The sequence below is a fragment of the Cyprinodon variegatus genome, unplaced genomic scaffold (genome assembly GCF_000732505.1).
Source record: "Cyprinodon variegatus isolate N-32 unplaced genomic scaffold, C_variegatus-1.0 Scaffold164, whole genome shotgun sequence".
NCBI lineage: Eukaryota > Metazoa > Chordata > Actinopteri > Cyprinodontiformes > Cyprinodontidae > Cyprinodon > Cyprinodon variegatus.
In genome coordinates, this window is record NW_015150617.1 from 793,251 (window position 1) to 803,003 (window position 9,753).

The 9,753-nt window shown below is 41.9% G+C and overlaps 2 protein-coding genes across 5 annotated transcripts in view; one reads left to right on the top strand and one right to left on the bottom strand.

Moving 5' to 3' along the window:
* Positions 1-758, bottom strand: part of mb21d2 (Mab-21 domain containing 2) — a 13,548-nt gene extending 12,790 nt beyond the window's left edge. The window contains exon 1 of the mRNA XM_015378091.1: positions 435-758. Within this exon, the coding sequence (XP_015233577.1) occupies positions 435-681 (247 nt within the window). The 5' untranslated portion in view covers positions 682-758. The remainder of the gene's footprint in view (positions 1-434) is intronic.
* A 1,718-nt stretch (positions 759-2,476) lies between these two features.
* Positions 2,477-8,406, top strand: parl (presenilin associated, rhomboid-like). Of its 4 annotated transcripts, none has more exons than XM_015378099.1 (10): positions 2,486-2,622; positions 3,870-4,071; positions 4,146-4,286; positions 4,365-4,413; positions 4,957-5,052; positions 5,132-5,281; positions 5,355-5,425; positions 5,500-5,601; positions 5,685-5,782; positions 7,985-8,406. In XM_015378099.1, the coding sequence occupies exons 1-10, from the start codon at positions 2,546-2,548 to the stop codon at positions 8,100-8,102; spliced, it is 1,104 nt and encodes a 367-aa protein (XP_015233585.1). In that variant the 5' UTR covers positions 2,486-2,545; the 3' UTR covers positions 8,103-8,406. The 4 variants fall into 4 exon arrangements, with proteins under 4 accessions (XP_015233584.1, XP_015233583.1, XP_015233585.1 ...); XM_015378100.1 differs by having other exon boundaries at positions 2,546-2,622; positions 3,873-4,071; XM_015378098.1 differs by having other exon boundaries at positions 2,477-2,622; positions 3,873-4,071; positions 4,146-4,413.
* The last annotated feature ends 1,347 nt before the right edge of the window (positions 8,407-9,753 follow it).

Genomic DNA, 9,753 nt, shown 5'->3' on the forward strand with positions numbered 1-9,753 from the left:
GCCTCACTTTAGCTCCATAGATTCTGATCAGCTCAGACATTTTCTGCTAAAATTAATGAGACTTTCTTACTTCTGAACCTCTTCCTGCACCAAAACATCATCATCTTTTATCTTCATGCACTGAGCTGCCACCAGAGTCACCGCAGAGGGAATGTGGTTGCTGGTTTGGTTCCGTTTTGCGGTCAGAATGTTATTAAACATGCAGAATAAACAGCTTAAATGCAGAGTGAGGTGGCAGCAGCAGTGATCCTCACAGCTTTAACGAATGTTTGGGATAAATCTGCAGATTAGAGGTGATTTATCTGACTGATGCTCAAAGGGAAGCTGGATTAAACACCTGAGAACCAGAGAATCACAGAGATGCTGGATGCTGCCGCCCTGCGGAGCATCACTCAGACCCCGGTCCAGGTTCTGGTTCTGAGGGATCAGCTCACCCAGCATGGAGAAGATGAAGTCCTTGGCCGTGTGGATCTCCAGGGCCCGCTGGTCGTCGTACTCCCGCTGGTCGTGTTTACTGAAGTCCTGGATGAGTCGGTTCAGGTCCTCCATGCGGGCCCCGGACCTGAAGTCCAGCTCGGGCCCGGAGCCCCCGGGGGGGAGTCTGCCAGCGGCCGTGGATGTGGGGCTGTTCCCGAGGCTGCCCACCGAACCGGCCCGACCGGAGAGAGCTGGAGCCGCCATGGTTCCTCCCTGCTGGGTCTCACTACAGCTGCTGCCGTTGGTCTGTTCTGGGCCGAGCCGAGCCGAGCAGAGCCGAACACAAGGGCCGGAAGCAGCAGCGCCGCCTCCACGCCTTCACAATAAAAGCCTCACCAGCCTAGAGGACGTTTTTATTTTATTTTTTAATTACCGGTACGCATTAAATGATCACCGATTGATCAAATCACTGTTTCTTTTTAAATAGATTTAAGAAAATTCTGATTAAAAAAACTACTAGTCAAAAAAGATGGCGCCCAAACACACTTTACTAGTAGGGTTGATGATAGAATAGTTCATCTCGATAAACTCTGAACTTTGACAATAAAGACATAAACAGGTAAATAAATGACAGAGAAATACAACATAAAGAATCTAAATCAGAATCGATTTATTGCCATCATATCTAAAGGTCAGCAGCCCTTAGGAAAAATAGAAATAGTTGTTTATGGGAGTCAGGGGAGCTGCCAGGAATTTGGGGCCCCATGACAGACATTGGTATAGGGACCCCCCCTATAAAATGTCTGCAAGCTTTAAAACTGGTATAAAGATGCACTGAAGAATACCATATACATTGTTAATGTAACTTTTATTGTAAAATTTCTACAAAGGAAAATTATCATAACGTGAAAAAGTTAAATATTCCTATTAGGTTTCACTATAACTTTATTAAAGGACAGATTATTTTCATGCTGGCCCTGAGAACTAATTTTTCATACATGTATAGGTTTAATGATCATGCTTCATGCTGCACCATGATCAAGATTTATAGATGTCTTTTAATGGTATAATATATGATATAATATAATGTATTTATGGTATAATATAATATTTTAATGGCATAAACCTATTCATATATCCATGCTTTTCAGTGTTTACGCCTGAAAAACGATGGAGAACATGCAGATTATTTATTTTAGTGCTGGATTTTCTTTTTAAATTTGAAAAATATAACAGGACAAATTTTTTTCCTCTTCTTTTGGGGGCCCCCTTAGTCAAGGACCCTTAGAATCTGCCTAACCTTTCGCCCCCATACGGCGCCCCTGATGGGAATATCTGAAAAGTAGACATTAATATATGTACTAGTGTGTGAATATTTATAAGCTGAGTAAAAGAGTGTTTTTAAGCACTGTTTTATTATATGTGACAAAAAGGGAATTAATTAAAACAATCAGAAAAGATTTAACTACACACTGATTTTAAGTCACAGCAATCAATTAAATCAGCTTTTATCAACAGATTTGCTTAGTAGGTTTAGTAATAAATGTCTCAGCACTCTGTGTGTTTACCTCTATCAATTATTTGTTAGGGATTAAAAGTATCTCTTGTGGTCAGCAGACTTATAGTTTCTTTAGAAGAACAGTAGTTGAAATATCATCTACTGTCCTGCAGTGGCAAAACGAAAAGGTGAATGGTAGTTAGGATCATGTAAGATGTACATTTTAGGACATCAGTTCTCAGGAAAAAAGTCAATCTTTTGGAAAAACTTGTCAGTTCTTTGATATAAGAAAACATTGGAGCTTTTTTTTTCATTTTGTGAAATTGTAACTAATTAGGCATATATTTTCGTTCACCAAAGCAACTTTCTTCCTTAAAAACACCTTTAATGTGTAGTTTGGGTCTTATAAGCGATATATTGTTTGTAATTATCAATGCCTTCTTATTTTGAAATGCCAGACGGATGTGAGGGTGAGTCTTAATTACACCTTTTATTATTTTTGTATTTTTCCAGGTGTGCTCTGTCACCTTCTATCCACTGGGTGTCGCTGTGGTCCCCTCTGAGCCCTGGCTGTCGGTCTCCTTTCTGACCCGGAAGTGTTGGACCTACCGGTGACCGTCAGATTCGAACATGGCCTGGAGAAGCTGCTCCGTGCTCTGCAGGCTGACCGGAGGAGACCCGTTTCTGTGCTCCGTGAGGGGAGGAAGGTCAGTCAGTACCCGGCATCCCGGAGGAGAAGCAGCCGGTCACGGCAAGAGCTCCGGCGCGAGGAGTTAGCAGCTGATAGCATGAGTTAGCACCAAGGACCGCTTGGTGCAGCTAGTTAGGTTAATGACAGTTTGCTGCCAATGGGGCGTCAGTTTTGCTCCTAGTTTGGCAAAGTTAATTAAATCTGGAAATTTCAATAAAGTGTGACACAAATACTTAAATGAAAAATAAAGTTTAATTAGACTTAAGCTCATGTGAAAATAATCCTGATAAACAGGTGATTTATTTACTTCCTATGTCACAGTTAGCATTAGCAGCTCTGGCTAATTCCTCTAAAACTCACTAGTTGTTCATGTTCTTTTGGTGTCAGATGAAGCCATCTCTGCCCTGACTTTCTTCTTGCTGTTTGCAGCATCAAAACCCACCTAGATAATAGACATATTAAAATATTTCCATCTGAGGCTATTTGACGCTTTTATTTTGAAAACAATGATAAATATCACATGACAAAGGACTCAGTTATGAGTTTGACTCCTATGTTAGCAACTAGTCAGAAAACTAAATGTCTCATTTAGGTTTTTGGAATAGAAATAACCTAAATGTGTTTATTTGACCAGATATGTTAAATAAAGTCTTAGGTCACCAACATTTTGTGACCAACAAATAGCTTTGAATCAGTATGGAGTGAGTGTGAAAAACAACAACAAAAAAAAAAGCTATTCAAAAATAAAACAGATGTTTTAATCAAAAAATGTTTTGCTGGGTGTTATTTTTATTTTTTTTTTTCCAGATTCAGTTCTCATATTTTTTAGGTTTTATTTCAATAATTTACTTTTTTCTTAATGCATTATATATTTTTTAAATTTGTATTACTTTTTCAGATTTAGTGTCATGAATTGCATTCACATTTCAGCTGAAAATGTAAAATAAGTCAAATCAATTCGGGTAAAATAATAAAAAATAAATGTAAACTTTTTTGAGAGAATGACTTTGAAATACTTTTTCAGTGTTTCATTTCTGGATCTTTTTTTGCACATATTAATTCTTAAAACTTTGTGTCTTGCAATAATAGGAGCACAAAATTATCTAATGTCCTTTGTTTTACAAACAGGAAGTTACAGAGTGTTTTTTTTGTTGAAAATGAAGAAGCTGTAAATAAAAGGTTTCATCATTTAGAGGCGTCTGAATATTGAGATGGTTTCTTTGTTGCTGAGCAGACAGACCAGGTTCTGACCTGTGTGTCCAGCAGGTGGCCTCACAGCTTCCAGCAGAGAAGTGGCTTCAGGAAAGCTTCCAAAAAACCAGAAGCAAAGAAGCCAGAGGATCCGGTTCCGGCTCACACTGAGCCTTCTGAGGCTGCATTCCAGAACCGGGCCCCCCTGCAGCCTCCCGTCACCCCCCAGAGGCCCTTTGGCCGTCTCGTCCGGCCGTTCCTCTTCACCGTAGGGGTAGGGGGAGTTTACCTGGCCTAGTGTGATGACCCCATCAGTGATGTCATGACCAGGTGCTAACTCCAGGTCAGTTTACAGGCAGCTCCTTCGGCTTGGCGGCCATCTGGCAGTACGAGTCGCTCAAGTCCCGAGTCCAGAGCTACTTTGACGGGCTGCGAGCTGATTGGCTGGAGAAGGTTCAACCTCAGAAACGAGGAGACGTCCGCAAGGAGGTAAACGAGTTCAGCTTTACTGTATCAGTAGAATCGGAGGAGGTGTGGGAGGATAATGATTGGTTGATTGTGTTTCAGATCAACCAATGGTGGAACAGCCTGTCTGAGGGCCAGAAGACGGTCACAGGTGAGTCCAGGTCCTGGTTCTGTTGCTCAGCTTGATTCCTCTCTGAGTCCGTCGGACCTTTCAGTCCAGTCCTGCTTCAGCAGGGAACCTTTAGTTCCTGCTGTTCTCTGACCTGGACGAGGACCGGGCCGGTTTCAAGCTGTTCCATTGATCGACCCGTGGTCCGGTATCGTGTCAACTTCAGGACTGAGCTGAATGTTTGTAGCGTCGCTCTGAGTTGCAATCTAATCGGATCTCTGATTGGTGGCTGGACTGAAACCCAACGCCATGTTGGGTTAGAAGCTGCATTGACTCGACCTGACCTGTTCCGTCCTGATTGACCAGGAGGAACTGGGGGGGGTGATCCGACTGTTTTTTATATCCTGATGTTTATGGAGTGAATTGTTTCCCATTATTGCTTCAAACCAAGAACACAATTTGTCAATAGAATTCTAATAATAACAATAATCTAACAATGGAGCAACATTCACTCCATAGTTTTTCTACATTTTGCTTCCAGGGTTTTTTGGATCTGACAGCTTTTCTCTCCTCCTCCCCCCTCAGGAATCATAGCTGCCAACGCCGTGGTGTTCTGCTGCTGGCGGGTTCCCTCTCTGCAGCGCTTCATGGTCCGATATTTCACCTCCAACCCCGCCTCCAGTGAGTCTCCTCCCTGACCTCTGACCCCCGGAGCAGACCTAGCTGTCAGTAACCGGCCGTTTGCTTTGTCCTCCTGCAGAGTCGCTCTGCTCTCCGATGCTCCTCTCCACCTTCAGCCATTTCTCCTTCTTCCACATGGCCGCCAACATGTACGTCCTGTGGAGCTTCTCCACCAGCGCCGTCTCCATGCTGGGCAGAGAGCAGTTCATGGCCGTCTACCTGTCTGCAGGTCTGTCCTTCACGGCTCTATTTAGACTCCATCAGGTGTCGTTTCTGACCTCTTCTTCCTCTCCTCTGTTCAGGCGTCATCTCTACGTTCGTTAGCTACGTTTGTAAGACGGCCACAGGGAGGTTCAGCCCGTCCCTTGGAGCGGTGAGCAGCGCCTTCTCCTTTCCTCCTCCAGCAGGAGTCCACGACGCCTCCAATATGTTTGTTTTTCTCTTCAGTCTGGAGCCATCATGACCATCCTGGCTGCCGTTTGCACCAAAATGCCAGAAGCCAGGCTGGCCATCATCTTCCTCCCCATGTTCACGTTCACCGCTGGCAATGTAAGAGACTCCGCCCACTCCATCAACTGCTGTGTCTGATCCACTGTCGCCGCCTCATCCTCCGTTTCTCCCTCTGTCTGCAGGCTCTGAAGGCCATCGTTGCCATGGATACGGCAGGTTTGGTGCTGGGATGGAAGTTCTTTGACCACGCTGCTCATTTAGGAGGAGCTTTGTTTGGAATGTGAGTTTGTTCCCCTGATTTCTTTTTATTTTAAGTTTCACTAAAACTGAAATATCCTCATCATGCAAATCATTTAAAGCACTAAATAACTTAAACCACCTGTAAATCAGTGGCTTTTAATTAATCCCACATCATCAGCCCTCCACCATCATGCTTTCACAGCATCTGTTTGTTTCGGTTCTTTTATGATCCAACATCGCTGCTTAGCTCTCATCTGTCCAGAGGTTGTTTCCTTCATCCAGATGTTGCTTCATCATTGTTCAAGCGTTATTCAGAAGTCAAAAGAAGGAGAAAAACAATGCATAAATCTAATATACTGATCTGGAGAAAACCAGAAATAAAAATCTGGTTAAAATTGAGGAATGCGTTAGGATAAAACCAGGAAAACTTGTTTAGGATGTTAAATTAATAAAATGAAGAACAAATTACTAACAAAATCAGAATTAAAGCTGCGTGTTTATGGCAAAAAAAAAAAAAAAATCACAATAAAAGCATTTTATATAATTTATTATTTATTTTGCGGTGATTTATGGAACCAATATTTATCCTGCACTTGCTTCTATTGCACTTCTGGTTAGACCAAACTGCATTTCGTTGCCTTGTACCTGTACCTGTGTAATGACAATAAAGTTGAATCTAATCTAATCTATCTAAGCATATAAACATATTGGGACCAGGGGGAAAAGCCTGGATTCATATTGTAGCCCGATATAAACATAACCTTTAAGTTTGGCTGTGAAAGGTTATGGGTTAAACCGTTTCCTTTGCCTACATTACCCAGTATACAAAGTTCTCCATCGTACTTCAATGGAATTGGACAATTTTATTGGATACATAGATATATATATATAATATATTAATATTGATAGTACTCTGTCTTTCTACATTGGTACTGATTTATTCCCCAGCCCTAACCTTAATGTGAGAAAATACATTTTTAAAACATAAATCTGAGCAAAAGCATAGAGTATATTTTTTTCTATTTAATAACACATTATGCAACTTGTATAAATCACCATCCAGAAATGAAACATTTTCTAATACAAATAATAAAAAAAGCTTTCTGCAATAACCTCGATGTTTTTGGATTCTAACTCGGGTCGCACGCGTCGGAGACTAAGGCCTCGGTACATGCATTGTTCACGCCAATCACTGCGCCACCTGCACGCCCAGATCACCTTCTCTTAACTTCAAGCCGAACTTTATCATTTTGACGGCAGCAGCACAGCTGATGTTTCTCTTCTGGATGATGTCACAGCCAAACAGGAACAGACCAGATGAAGCAGCAATGATGAGAAAAAGCAGAGAGAGTGGTGTAGTGTACAGGGGGTAACAAGGGGCGATCAGCCTCTCACGACCACCTCCTGATCAGGAATAGTGAGGCAATCGCTCAGTGCGCAAAAAGGATTCTTCCGTAAACACAGCAGCATTGCAGGGATGCAAACAGCGAAATGTAGTTCTGTCTGTAAAATTGACAGACCATAGTAGCCACGTTTGCTCAGCAATGTCTTTTTTCCAAATACGTCGCCGCCTTTTCTTTTCAGAAAATTGCCAAAGCAGTGAGCTTCATGTTCCCCTTCTATTTTTTTGGCTTCTGGATAGACGAGTCAGAGCAGCTCCATCTCACTGTGGAGCCGAGTCCGACGTGGTTTTTAGTCGTGCAGTGTGAGCTGGCAGGTCACATGGGAGCGTCACACTGTAGGACTAAACCCTGCGGTTAGTCCTACAGTGTGAGCAGCAGCTGCGTACAACCATTGAAAATAATCGCACAGTGTACGCCCGGCTTTAGTCCTCCAGCAGTCTAAGCCTATAGCAGCATAACTATAGAGATAGGTCAGGATAACCTGAGCCACTCTAACTATAAGCTTTATCAGAAAGGAAAGTTTTAAGCCCACCCTTAAAAACAGACATTGTTTCTATTTTCTTTAAAAGTATAAAATCTGAGAAAACATCATTGTTACTCTGAAAACTTTTTAGTTTCATCCCTGGATTTACAGCAATAACCTGAGTCCAGTTAAAATTGTGGGCCCATAATATCCCTCTGACAAACAGATCCTTATAGCTCCAGTTTGATTGAAGGACCTGCGTCCTGAAAGTTTTAGCTCATCAGAAAGTGATTAGATCTGTAAGGAATAAATCTATACTTGTAGAACCTGGTAATGAAATGTATCGGTTATTCTGACCCGCTGCGTCTCTCCCCAGATGGTACATCCTGTTTGGTAACGACTTGATCTGGAAGAACAGAGAACCTTTCGTCAAGCTTTGGCACGAACTGAGAACACGGAGCGGCGGTGGAGGCGGACCAGGCGGCGCCGTGTAGGAGCCAGAACCATCAGAACTGTGGGAACTGAGCACTAATAGAGAAACATGTATAAAATGTACAGAGAGACCTCAATATGTTCCAGAACCAGGAACCGCGTGGGTCCATGTTCCTGATGGACTTTAACTGATGCTTTTTACACCAAAAACTGTTTTTGGTCGGTTCCTGATTGAGTATTTATTTAAAGAAGATTACAGAACTTTTGATTCAGCTAATCCCTGAAGCTGGAGTTTAAGGTTCTACTTTGTAGGAAACAGATTTTAATTTTTTTGTTGTATATTTTAGAGCAGAACAACAACAAAAACCCAAAGAAGAAGTAGCCAATGAGATCAGGAGAAGCAAACGGATCCAATGATCTGATTGGTCAGAGGCTCTGTGTCTTCTCAGCTGTTCTGCTCTTTATTTATCTTTGATTTTCTTTCAAATAAATCTAAAGGATGATTCTAAAAGGCGACCTGTGTTCTGACTGAGTGGTTTTTAATAAGGTTTGAGAAGCAGCCCGCTTCACCAGAACTTTTCTACCTTTATCGGTTGTTTTGACTGTGACTCAAACCACAATCGCTCGGTTCTCGCTTTGACCTTGATGGATAGAAACTGCTGAGTCAACATTGGTGGTTCCCCTGGATGGTGTAATGGCTTCATCCAAGCCTTCAACTTTGTGTTAGATCCAGTTCCAAGTTATTTAAAGAAGTATTCGCTCTGGTTTCCACCTCCATTTTGTTAAGGAAAGCTCTGTGTTTACACCTATAAACTTTCTTTCCTGAGAAGAGATCACTCAGGACAAACTCTTTAAATAACAATGTATATCTATTAAATAACCATGAGACATGAAAACAGATGTGACATAAACACGGTAATGTGACACGGTTAAAAATGCACTTCATTCAGATCCAGTAAGCCACATCATCCCATCATTACATCATACATGTTTCTAAAAGAGAAGACATCCATGGTAATATTAGGGTTTAACAGACTCGCACAACACCAATAAAAATAATCCTAAACATTTAAGTTGTGATTAATTTATCTCTGTTACGGGGATATGTTTTTATTTAAGGTAGCTGTAATTAACCAGATTAATAAACAAAGGTCACAGATTAGCAGACCACGGTCCGGATCCGGACGCACCTGATTTAAAACATTTATAAATTACTGCATGAAATTTCACTGTGTCTAATTTCACTTGCGCTGCTTCTCCTGTTTGTACGGTAAAGCCCTCCAGCACATCCGGGACCAGACTATATGTGATAGAAATTATCCAATGAGCTGCTGTCAGTCTGGATTGCTGCTGCTGCTACTTTTAGACACAGCAGGCAAACCTGTGGCAAGCTGGGTGATGGGAAAGAAGGAGAAGATGATGAGAAAAAGAGAGCAGAGAAAGTGTTGACTGCTGGAAGAACTGTGGTGAACTGGTGAAAGAAAAGTGAAATGGTGTGCTCAAAAATTAACCTGAACATTTAGAGGATGTTTGGCTCAACCTGCTGCTGTGAAGCAGGATTCTCCACCATGAACAGAATCAAAAATAAATATGGATCCAGGCTCAAAATGAGCTCCTTGATATGTGCTTTAGAATGGCTTTCTCTCTATTCAAACCCAGGTTTAAAGCCTTGCAGGGCAGCATAAAGCCCACTGTGAACATTAAGACAGAAAA